General features: G+C 41.3%; 1 protein-coding gene across 1 annotated transcript in view; it reads left to right on the top strand.

The window, feature by feature from the left end:
- Positions 1-749: 749 nt before the first annotated feature.
- The window catches only part of ABCD2 (ATP binding cassette subfamily D member 2), a 68,479-nt gene continuing 56,099 nt past the window's right edge, over positions 750-13,129 (top strand). Inside the window, exons 1-3 of the mRNA XM_030533604.1 lie at positions 750-1,824; positions 3,288-3,468; positions 8,566-8,687. Coding sequence (XP_030389464.1) covers positions 835-1,824; positions 3,288-3,468; positions 8,566-8,687 — 1,293 coding nt within the window. The 5' untranslated portion in view covers positions 750-834. The remainder of the gene's footprint in view (positions 1,825-3,287; positions 3,469-8,565; positions 8,688-13,129) is intronic.

Here is a 13,129-nt window from a genome sequence, read left to right as displayed (position 1 = left end):
AAGTTCCCTCACATGGGGCCTATTCTTCCTCTCTGCCTTCTCCCCCATCGGATTTCATTCTGAATTAGCTGCAACGCTGGGGCCATGCCTGGACCTCTCATCTACAGCCAACTTCTGATTTCATTTACAGTTGGGGATGACACTTTTGGCTGGATGTACACCTGGAGATTTAATCACTGGACATAATGTTTAATTAAAGATTAATCTTTTAATTCCTGGAGACTCCAGGCCAATCCTGGAGGGTTGGCAACATTATTTACACAGGAGGAATTCAGTGGAGTTATGCCTGATTTTTTTTCCCCTTTTTTCCCCACTCAAGAGTTTAGGCACCTCCCAAGCACCTTCCCTCCCTCCTTCAGTTCCCCTTTCGTTCCTCTCTCTGTTGGTAAATCTAGAAGTGATACACTTGCAAAATCAGCAGCCCTGCTCTTTCCCTTCCTCCTCCCTGTCTGATGCTCCTCCTGCGTGGTCCTCGCAGTGTCTAGAGACACATTGGTGGCCCCTGCGAAGGCCAACACGTAGCCCAAGTTGGAGCAGCCTAGGGCTGCATGAATGGGGTGCAGCCTGCCAGCACCTACCGGCCCCGTTCCTGGCGCACGACTCCGAGAGCGCCGCGCGGGGCTGCTGAGGATCCAGAGGGACTCGGTGGGTTCCCCAGCTCCTCGCAGCCAATGAGCGGGCGGCGGGGGCGGAGTTGGCGGCGGCGGATCACAGCGTGTGGCAGCTCTCGGTGCACTGAAGGGAACCATCCCCTGGTGCAAGCCGGCGAGGAAGGAGCCGTGGGGCATGCCCGGGCTCCATGAACATCCCTCCTAGGCGGGCTTCCTCGTGGGCATGACCCAGCGCCAGAGCATCGCTGCTCCGCGGCGGTCCCTGCGGCTGTGCGACATGACCCAGCTGCTGCGTGCCGCAGCCGGGCGAGGGAAGTGGACCAGATCCAGCGCGGCCAAGAGGGCTGCGTGCCTGGTGGCTGCGGCATATGGGCTGAAAATCCTCTATCCCGTCCTCCGCAAGCGCCTGCAGCAGACAGCCTGCGAAAAGGGCTTGCAGGCTGCCTGCCGGGCTGGAGGGGGCGAGGAGCCGCTGCATTGCAGCCGGATCCGGGGCAGAGCCTCCCCGGCAGTGAATGCGGAATTTTTCAGGCAGCTGCTGGAACTTCGTAAGATCCTTTTCCCGATGCTGGTGAGCGCCGAATCGGGCTGGCTTTGCCTCCACTCGGTGGCTCTTGTCTCTCGGACCTTCCTCTCCATCTACGTGGCCGGGCTGGATGGGAAGATCGTCAAGAGCATCGTGGAGAAGAAGCCCAGGAGCTTTGCCATCAAATTAATCAAGTGGCTCATGATTGCAATCCCTGCCACTTTTGTGAACAGCGCCATACGGTACCTGGAGTGCAAGCTGGCCCTAGCCTTCCGTACCCGCCTGGTGGATCATGCCTATGAGACCTACTTTGCCAATCAGACTTACTACAAGGTGATCAATATGGATGGGAGGCTGGCGAACCCCGACCAGTCCCTGACCGAGGACATCATGATGTTCTCCCAGTCGGTGGCACACCTGTACTCCAACCTGACCAAGCCCATCCTGGATGTGGTGCTGACATCCTACAGTCTTATCCAGACTGCCAGGTCCAAGGGAGCAAGCCCCATCGGGCCTACGCTGCTGGCAGGCCTTGTGGTGTATGCCACGGCGAGAGTACTGAAAGCATGCTCGCCCAAATTTGGCAAGCTGGTCGCAGAGGAAGCTCACAGAAAGGGTTATCTGCGATACGTCCATTCGCGGATTATAGCCAATGTGGAAGAGATCGCCTTCTACAGAGGACACAAGGTAAAATGGAAATAAAGGCAAGGACTAAAATGTGAGATGGTTCAGAACTGTTGCTGTCCTACTAGATGCTGACCTATTGTAATAATGCTGGTCGTGTGCCCTCACCCCCTCCTCTGTGAGGGATATGAATTCCTCTGATTCCTAAACCTGTTTACGATATATACTCTCCCACATTGTATGGAGAGAGACAGAAGTATAGAGTATTCCCCATTTTATTTTTCTCTTGAAGTATTCTTACTTCTGAGCAGCATCACGTTTCTCTAGTAAACTTTGATTTCCCCCTTCTGTCTCATTTCCAAAAGGTGCCCTAACTTTTAACCTTTCCAGTCTCTTATTTCTTCCCTATTTTATTAACTAAGAATATTTAATAATACAGAAATACTTTTTCTCTAAATGCAAAAATCAGTAGCACACAGTAATCCAGAAGAATTTTGCTACAGTTTAGATGGTAACACGATCTTTGACATTGTCTTGTATAGATAGCTAAGAAAAATTGTAGTCACTATAGTCCTAAAGTTGCTGAAATACAGTACAGTATTTAAATTATCAGTTTCATAAAAGTAACAGATAATTTAAAAATCAGCATATTGAAGAAATTTTCAAACTTATATTGTGAATGTTGACTGTAATGTGTTTTTAAATGGCTTGTAAAAAAGTTTCACATAATGTGAAAAAGCAAATAGTAAAATTTCACACTACCTTTTTAGTCAAAAGTATTAATAAGGCAACATAAACATTTTATTTTTATAGTAGCAATGAGCACCAAAAATTGTTTGCAGCATTGCATTAACTGCAGCTAAATTAAACATTAAATTCAATACTTTTTTTCCTATTCCCACTTTTGTGTGGGCTCAAATTGACTGCATTATGTCATACTGATTTGTCACTGTTCTTGACTCATTTCCTTGATGTACATTATCACTTCCTCTTGGCACATTGCTAAAAGACATGAAATACTGTACCAATTCATGGTATCATTTCTGCAGATTTACTCAAGCAAACTCTCACTGGAATAAATTGGAATTTTGCAGGCTTGAGTCCCCAAGTGTTGCCTAGTTCATGGAGTTGCAGTTTCAACTTACAGATGTATAGTTCTCAAAATCCTCTTCATTAAACACGTAGAACTAGTTTTACTTAGATGGTAAGGAACAGCTTTTATCACTTGCTTGCATTTTGCTCTGGCAGTGTGAAGTGGGTGTAAAACTGCCAGAGTGGGGTAAAGGGGCATTGGTGTAAATCAGAATCCAGCCCAGTGAGTTCCATGGGCTATGCTGATTTGCACTGAGAATGTGGCCCTTTGTCTAAACAGGTACCACATAGCTTGCTGTACTGAGTGCAAGATATAGTGAAGAATTCAAATCCGACACTAGTCATTTGATTATATGTACATGTGTATGTATTGTACTCATATGCATATTAATATTTACTGTACTATGTAAGTACTTACATTTTTTTAACTATAGGTGGAAATGAAACAACTGCAGAAAAGTTACAAGGCTTTGGCAGACCAAATGAACCTCATATTGTCCAAACGTTTATGGTACATCATGATAGAGCAGTTCCTGATGAAGTATGTCTGGAGTAGCTGTGGTTTGATTATGGTGGCTGTACCTATCATCACAGCGACAGCATTTGCAGATGGCGGTAATAAAGACTTTTTTTTAATTTCAAATGTTTCTTTAAAAATATTAGTGTAGAAGAATAGTCACGTAAGAAGACTACATTTCATTTTAATACCATTTATAGCTGTGATGCTATAATATTCAAACACCATGTATGCCTCATCCTTGGGTAGCTCCTGGCATGTGTAAAACTTTACAAACAAACCACTTGAAGAAATATCAGTGACAAAAACCGTATCTTTGAACTTAAACGTGATAAACACAATACATTCTGAATCAAAGGATAGTCTTTTCAAAAAAGATGCCAAGGTGAATTGTGGATAAGCAGTTTATAAATATCACTTAAACCATTTTCTGCCCTTTTTGATGTATGAAGATGGTCTCACAAACTTTAAAATAAAATCTTGTTTTTTATATTTGCAATATCAAGAATGTCAGCTGCTCACTTTCCACTCTTCACGGGAGGCCCTAAGCTGTGAAGTCTCATCAAGTTGTAACTTTAGCTGTAGCCCTCATGCCCCAACCAGGGTTGCGAAGGTGTGTCAATTCTCAGAATCTCTGCTGCTATATTACTAAATACTATCCATCTAGTTACCTATCTAGTGGTTTTCCTCTGGTGTTTGCTCATCACCTTACTGTTGACTGTGTAAGAATCAGCATCTCTCACCTCAAGTAGCGTACAGAAAGGCAAGTGAAGCTCAGATTATAGGCTTGTATGATAGCACAATTCAGGTCTTTTGAAGATCACGTCCAGATCTTCCAGCAATGAGAGCGAAGTGAGGCCATGATTTTAGTGTTGTTTGAAATGTTTTTTTTTTTTTTTAAAGTTAGGGAAAAATGTAACTTAGCAAAGCAGGAGGCAAGATTAAGAAGTAGTAACAAGCAAAAAAAAATTGTTTGCTTGTTCATTTTGTACTTTACATAGAATCATAGGACTAGAAGGGACTCAAGATGTCATCTAGTCCGGTCCCCTGCACTCATAGCAGGACTAAGTATTATCTGGACCATTCCCGACAGGTATTTGTCTAATCTGCTCTTAAAAATCTCCAGTGATGGAGATTCCACACCTCCCTAGGCAATTTATTCCAGTGCTTAACCACCCTGACAGGAAGTTTTTCCTAATGTCCAACGTAAACCATCCTTGTTGCAATTTAAGCCCATTGCTTCTTGCAACCTGTCTTCAGAGGTTAAGAACTGTTCTTCTCCCTCCTCCTTGTAACAGCCTTTTGTGTACTTGAAACATGTGCAACTCTTTGTACTTTGTGATTATATACTAACTTCAGTAGAAGAGAAATCCACACCAAAAAAAATATAATACAATGATTAGAAATTCCTGTTTAGCATTTTTAGATACTGCATATTAGAGCTTAGAAACTATAATGATAAGTATCCTAGCAATACCTAAGCTAAATAAATGGATAGTGAAAAACTGACTTTGAAGTTGGCTCAATAAATCTCCATATACATGACTGGAATCATAAGAAGTCTTAAAAAATCAATAAGATTCACCATGCAAAGATTCTGTAATGCTTTGTAAATGAAAAAAATCAATTTTAAATTAAGTACATTTAACCAAGTACCAATGGATTGTTTTCAGAGCAGGTGAAATCTGTGCATATTGTCTGAATTTAATAAGGAATTTGGCAATCATATTCTAAACAAAGGAGCTTATCCATATTACACAGAGCAACCAGTGAAGGCTAACAGTGCTTTAGTACTTTGGTAACAGAAATGAGGTTAACCAATTTAATGTAATTTCTGCTAAAATGGAAATAAATGCAGCTCAGCAAAATCCCGTAACTGATAAAGAGATTATTTAACCACAGAATGTAAATGTCTCCTCCTTAGCCCTTCACCCATGAATCAGAAACAGGTTAGGTATCCTTCAAAGAGAGAGAGCCTCTATAAAGGTGTATAGAGGAAAGGAGCAGTATTTCACCCATATCAACTCTACAGTAAGTAACATTCTCTGACATCCAGGAATGGACCTCTGACAAATGTGTTTAAAATGTCGGCAGAGCAGAAGGTCAGAAAAATAAATCTGTCTTCTCCATGTCAGTGATAGGCCTGTCACATAATACTGAAGAGTATTTGCCAGGAGGAACATGCAAATTGTTAAAGTGTAGAACTTATTACAGAGCCCTGAGACATTCTACAAGAACAGGGACAAGATCAGAAATACATTATTAATGGTGACAAATTGACCCCATCAAGTGGTAAGAAGTAAAGCAGGTATGCTAAAAATCCAACAAGTGCAGCTCACTGCTGGGCGGTTTAGTTGGAGAAATAGTACTGTATCCAATCAGATCAAGTGTGGAAGGCAAATGAAGTTGGTTAAAATCTGAGGAATGGGAACTAGAACTGTCATTGATGAATAAACCCATTAGAATCCAGGAAGTGTTTGGAACCAAATAGCCAGTGTTTAGAACTTATGCCCATGCCTGAAATCAATCTGAAACTGTTCATGTAGATGGTCTTCAGACGGGGGGGGATTGCATCAATATAGCAATAGCCTTTTCACTGTTGCCAAAAAAAATTAGGTATTTGTATGTATTTAAAAAACAAACAAACACACACACACACACACACACACACACACACACACACACACACACACCACAGCTAGTGCTACCTTTTCTGATATCTGTTTGCTGTTACAGTTTTTGTAAATAGTTTTATAGTACGCTAGTATGCAAAAGGAATCATACAAAAACACAAGTAGACCAAAATATCCTGAATGTAGTTTGTTCCCTGGGAATTAAACATTAATAACAATGAGATTTTAATTTCATTAGGCACAATAAATATGTTTTTTCCATAAAACAAATGGGATTAAGAAGTTTTATAAGTGGGGAACAAGTTAAACTACTGACAAAGGTTAGATACTAGACTAAAGAGAGACCACTGGCCCAGTCTGTTGTAATATGACACTTCCTCTAACACAGAAGGAAAAGCCTATGTATGAAAAACATTGGAGGAAATGATCAAGAAAAAATTTTTTTGGCAGGTCTGGTGGTTTGATTTCAGTCATGCAATAATGGAGAATTGTGTTCTGGAGCAGTTTAAAGTTCCTCAAATTTACACAATTTTAAATCCACAATGACATCTAAAATGCTGTCTAGATCAGTAAAACTTGGTTATCTGCCAAGAAAGAGTTATGATTTTTTTTTTTAAGTTTTGTACTACTGAATTGACATCACTACTGAGGATTGGATTCCCTACAGAGCCTTATTCACATGAGTCCTCCCATTGGACTAAATGTGACCATTTACATGACTATCTATATGAGCAAGGGTTTTAGAATCACCCCCTGACTGAGGAAAGTTATGTCCTTTTTTACAAAGGCATGACTCTCTCATTGTGTACCAGATGTGTATATCCCAGTGTGCTGGGTGATGCACTACTGACTTGGCATAACTTAAACTAAAAAATCTGAACAGCCACAGTTTTCTTAAATAATTCAGAAATTGAATTTTGAGATGAAGAGAGGCCAAATTGGGGTCTTGGATGTATGACAGTAACTTTCTATATAATATTTTTAGCCCAAAATGTTACACTTATCTCTGGTGTATCTTCATGGATGTAAGTGGAGTTATACCAAGGATGTATTTATCCAAATTTTTTTTTTGTTGGTGGCTTGATAAATTAAAACAAACTAGCATTTGGGTATCAGGAGCTTCAAAAGCAAAAAGAAGATACAGACAGGTACAACAAGTTTTGATACAGGATTTATGTTTTCAAACACTGCAGAGTCTGACCTTGTCATGGAGGTGAGAGAACCACTTGCTGCGTAAGAAGATTTCGCTTACGTTGCTTTAGCGTTACCTGTCATAGAACAGCACATAAAATGACCATCACGTTACATCTGTAGGAAACTGCTCAGAGATTTTCTTCACTAAAAGCACTGAGCCAGCCTAATAGAAGATATTAATAATAATTCCTGCTGTAGGAGTTGGCATACTGGATCAGCCTACTAGTCTGGCTAATCTAGTGTCTGGCAGTAGCCATGCTTCAGAGAAAGACAGAAGCTCCACCATTAACCAGTCTGTATAATATTACAGACTGGTTAATAATATCCTCCCCAAACCTCTCTTGCAACCTAAAATTTTACATTTGGCTGCCCATATATTGTCATCTTAATTTGCTTAGTTGCAAATGTTAAGGATTATACATTATTCATTCTTAAAAAATTCAGCCGCATTATCATCTTGATTTTGTGGAGGAGCAAATTACAGGCTGGCTCCATGCTGTATAGCAGTTTCTGTGGGTGTGATGATGGCAAGAGATATCACAGTAGCAGAATTGGACTCCAGGCATGAAGTACTTAATGAATTTTACTCTGGGAAAAACAAACACTTCATGTGAAGATATTATACTTAAAACATAAATGTGTTTCTTTTTCCCATGCCCTCTCTAGTTTTGCCATTTTTGCCTTTGTCAGTTGTTAAGGATATTTTCTCACAACACATCACTTCTTGCTCTTATTTGATTCAGAAGAATTTTCATGATAACAGGCTACAATGTTATAAACAAAGGATTATGACTTCATTATTGGATCAAACAGACAGAGAAACTGGGTTGTGAGAAAGAAGGCTCTTACTCAAACACAGATCCCTTTAATACTACCAAGAGGAATATAGAAACTTACTGTCAGTTAATTGCATTCTTATAAAATATTCTAATTTTGCCAGATGTGTATCAGTATGAATGTTCCTTTTTAAGTGGAGTGAAGAATTAAGTAAGGTTGAAAATGTGTAATAGCAGTACTAGTAAAAACAAAACAATGAAACTGAAATTCTGTTTGACTCACTACAGCTGTGGTAAAACTCAGACTGAGTAATGGTATATTAAAAAGAAAAAGGTTAATGAGTGTTAAAAAGAAAAAAGGATGATTTGTGTAAGAAGAAGAATTTCTCATACTCCCACTTTTTCTTTATTACTAGAAGTTTTATGCTAATTGTTTGCCTTTCTGATTCCTTTCAGAAAGTTGTCTTCATAGAGTTAAAGTGTTCTTAATTTAATATCTGTTTTAATAATGGCTCACATTTTAACCATAGTTTAATTTGTAGAGATATTTTTCAGAAGAATATTTGAACAGAAGAACATTTTTTGCTTTTAGAGTTAGAAGATGGCCATAAACAAGCAATGGTTAGTGAGCGAACAGAAACCTTTACTACTTCACGAAATCTGTTGGTCTCTGGAGCAGATGCCACTGAAAGGATTATGTCTTCTTACAAAGAGGTATTGTGTGTGTCATTTCATGGAATCATAGAATATTAGGGTTGGAAGGGACCACAGGAGGTCATCTAATCCAACCCCCTACTCAAAGTAAGACCAATCCCCAGACAGATTTTTGCCCCAGATCCCTAAATGGCCACCTCAGGGATTGAATTCACAACCTTAGATTTAGCAGGCCAATGCTCAAACCACTGAAAAGAGAAATAAATGAAAATAAAACAGAATTTGCAAATGTAAGATTTTTTTTTAAATTTCTTTTGTAATCATATTGGGGAAGATTCTGCAGTCCTTAAATCAATGGAAGTTTTTCTTGAGTGAAGGCTGCAGAATTTATCTCTTTGTAACTTAAGTACAGCTAATATTTTAATGTGGAGATAATTTGTGGCCCATAAGCATAAACCATGACAGCATTTTCTAGACTAGAGCCAGATACTGTGCAGACTTTTCAAGCAGTTCTCCTAATAGACTGTGAGATTTTTGATTCATCTGTTTCAATACTTGGCCTACAATGTAGAGAGACTGCCTGGTTACCAATTATGTTAAGGTGTTACTATTAGCATTCAGCGTTAAAATCATTTATATAATGCTATACATTTACATGGCGCCTTGCAAACATGGCTGCATTATGACACAGAAAAAATATCCACTAAATAATAGGTGAAAGACGGCAAACTGATTTGACTTGTAACACAATTACACTTTTTAATTCAGAGAGTATGAAGTGAAAGACCAGTGAGTTGAGCTTCCATCTTAATTTTATACTTAAAATTTTGCCAAAGTAGTATTGGGATACCAGACCGTCATATTTTATTTTAAGTTACTTTTAGGCAATTTCCATAGAATGGTAATATGCTTCCTGTGAACTTTAATATTTTCTGGTAATAAAGTACGAATCCCACTCCCTTTTCTTACATGAGCAGCCCTGTAACAGTCAGTGGAACTGACCTCTTTAGTAAGATGGGCAATGTTTGGCTCTTTGTGATTTTATTTTTTGTCTGTAGGCCACCAGTGTAAATCCAGATTTTCAGTGTTTTGGTGGGTAAGTCTACCGGCTCATGCTTTTGAAACTGTTACCACCTGTAAGCTTTCCTGCCGCATGTGAGTTGAGATGCTGATCCAAGGTTTGTTCATAGGGTACAGCATTCAGTATCACAAATATCACCGTAACAGAGAACACTGTTTGGAATGCTGGTTTGCAGTCTTAGCAGAGGCCAAGGATTGAGGGCTTGATTCAACTCCCACTGAATTCACTGGAAAGTCTCCCAGTGGGAGTTGGATCAGACCTTGAATAGGCTTGGAGACTGAACTACATTGTCATATTTAGAAATGGTCATTGCAGGTCAGCATGGAGGGCTCCCTGGTGAGACAATGTGGAAACGCTGTCCTGCTGCTGTCCACGTTGTACCTGCTCTACTGGTAGCAGGAGATCTTCAGTCTTAAATGCTGGCAGTACAACTCTTTTCACAAGTGTTAGAGACAAAAAACTGCCAATGCAGGACAGTCTAAGCTTACTCATGGAGTTGAAACATTTGATCATTACTACGGGTTTTGCAAAGTTCTCCTTGTAAACTCCTATACTCTTATAAAACCATGACTGAGAGTAGGACCTTATAATTAATAACAAATAGCTGTTCTTAATTTTGTGCAATTATGGAACTTGTCTAGAGTTACACTTCCTTACACCAGAGACATCTTCTAACACCTGGTTTGTATCTGGCTATCCCTAAATGCTTTACTAAACTGGATAATTTATTTGTTTTTTAAGGCTATGTCTAAACGACACACCACTTTCACTGGCATGTAAGGTACGCGTGCTACATGCTACAGTGAAAACCACGCTGCATTCACACTGTGGTGTGTTGCTACATGTGTCAGTGAAAGGCTCCAGCAGTGGGGGAGGCAGCTGGGAAAGGTTCTAGCAGCTCCCCTCTGTCAGAACCTTTCCCCCTGCTGCAGTCTTTTCCTACAGCAGGGAAAGGCTCCAGCAATGAGGATCTGGCAAAACATTTCCCCTCTGCTTCCCCCCGGTTGCATCTTTTCCTGTGACAGGAAAAGGCTCCGGCAGTCGGAAGGCAGCGCAACACTATACTGCTAGAAATAGCTGTGTAGACAAGGAGGCATGGCTTGGGCAAATTGGAGCTGTGTCAGGTTTGTACTCCGATACATACCCACACCTTTTACTTTACTTGCCTAAGTTGTGCCTGTCTGTCTACGGTGCTATTTATACCTGTGTTGGGGGTGGGGATGCTCTGCATGCCACAGAAAGAAGCATGCTGTTTAGAGGCACCCTTATACTCATTGTTCTGCTCTTCTTGCCTTTCTTCTAGCTTTCAATATCAGAATTTGTGTTTTCTGAATCTGGTGATCATACAATTATATTAGGAATAACACTTTTCCCTTCAGTCTTCTATACTACTGCAGACGCTTGGGTGTAATTCCTCTCTGCCAGCAGATGGAGAGAGTACAGTGAGACTTTTTGGTGAGGTCATCACCTGCAAGATAAGGGGCTTGCCAGGTCCTAGAGCTTATTTGTTTCTGTTCCAGCAGGCTGAGGATCAGTATCTTCAGTGGCTGTGGAGAAAGGCCTGAACTAAGGACAAAGTCCTTGAGCAGGCATCAAAGGTCTAGGAGAATTTCCAACTATGCACCAATATGAGGCTACCATAAGAGGCAGAGACAGCATGGAGTACTGTATGGCTAACTGCTGCAGTCGTTTCAGGACTAGGAAGTGCCCATGCTGCTTGGCTTTCACACACAAAATAGATTTCTCCCCACAGGATTCCTCCCCTGTGAGTTAGAGGATGACAAGATAAAAATAAAAAAGTGCAAGGTAAGGTGAGAATTACTTTCCCCAAGACCCTGTCAGCCTTGTTCCCCAGAGGCCCCCTCAATTGCACAGGGTCCAAGGTCCAGGCAGACGAGCAGATCTTTATCCAAAGGAGGATTCATGGGACCTTTGCCAGGGTCTTCTAGGGAGCCTTTTGTGCAGTTTTAGATACCGCTCTCATTTGAGTCTCAGTTGCTCTGGGGCCTCAGCCTAGCCATGAAATCCTGACTACAGATACCAGTGTGTAGAGAGGGGAGTACCTGGGGTACGCCATGACCCTGTAGTACTTTTCACTGACAAATGTATGAGTCTGTCTGTCATATCCAGAGGAGAACAGTTGGACTCGTTCCTCTGCACTTTCACCACAGGCTGAAGAATGTTTTGGCGTGGGTACACTGATCAGCCACCATCTCTCACTCAAATAAACTGACCTGGAGCAAAGATATGACCAAGGAAAGCCAGGTATTGAAAGCAGCCCCCTATTCCCCCCTTAGCCATCCTATTTGTTATTCCCATAGTCAGAGTATGCAACAGAGCAGATTAGCCAAACAGATCCTAAATATGCTAGAGAGAGTGGAAAAAAGGAGTGAGTTTTTTGAGAGAATTTGTCACAATAGGAGAAGACCTAAACAGACTAGATTGCCACAGAGTCCAACAGAACAGTAGAGAAGTATTTCAGCAGGACTAGAGATATGTATTCTAGCACCACAAATTCACTATCAATTAAATAGAATAGTACACTGGCATGCTTCTCTCCACATTCACCCATGATGGGTATTAGGAATCTCACAAAAATCTCAGCAGTTCAGAGCCTCACAACAGTAGCATGAATGCCACAGAAGAAAGAGAGAAAAACAAAGTGAGCAGCATCCACATCCATTCCTTCCAAGAGAATGAAGTTTCTAGTCAGGCCAGGGCCATGGCTACACTGGCTTTACAGCGCTGCAACTTTCGCGCTCAGGGGTGTGAAAAAACACCCCCTTGAGCGCTGCAAGATACAGCGCTGTAAAGCCTCATTGTAATCAGTGCCGCAGCACTGGGAGCGCGGCTCCCAGTGCTGCAAGCTACACCCATAAGGGATGTGGTTTACGCTGGCGCTCCGATCACACTCACACTTCAAAGCGCTGCCGCGGCAGCACTTTGAAATGTCAAGTGTAGCCATAAGGGAAAGTTGTTTCAGTGCCAGCAAGGAAGTCCCAGAAGCATTCAGAGTGTGTGGCTTTAGAAAGTTAAATGCATCATGGCCTAGAAGATGTATACAGAACTACAGGAGACAGGGAAGGCAGCCACCTGGGGTATATGTCCTTCACTGTTTAACCTGTAGTGTTCAGCAAATGTAATGTTCAGCATGAGCTGCTTCATCACTTGGTGAGAGCGCTGAAGGCAGCTTTCATGAGGTATAATCAGTGCCTACTGTATGGCACAGCATTGCTTTCGGAGGTAGCCAAACATCTGGCTTGCCACAGAAAATCAAAGAGAGGAAATTTTTCCTTATGTGTTAAATTTTCTTTTTTTGATATCTTCTATGCCAGCCCAGGCCTCCTCCCTTCAAATTTAGCACAGTCTTCTGCAAATTTCCAGGACCTTTTCAAACACCAAGTTTTATGCTAGGGCTCCA

Source organism: Gopherus evgoodei, chromosome 1 (genome assembly GCF_007399415.2).
Source record: "Gopherus evgoodei ecotype Sinaloan lineage chromosome 1, rGopEvg1_v1.p, whole genome shotgun sequence".
Taxonomy (NCBI): domain Eukaryota; kingdom Metazoa; phylum Chordata; order Testudines; family Testudinidae; genus Gopherus; species Gopherus evgoodei.
Note: the sequence above shows the minus strand (reverse complement) of the source record. Positions and strands in the feature narration are given on the sequence as shown.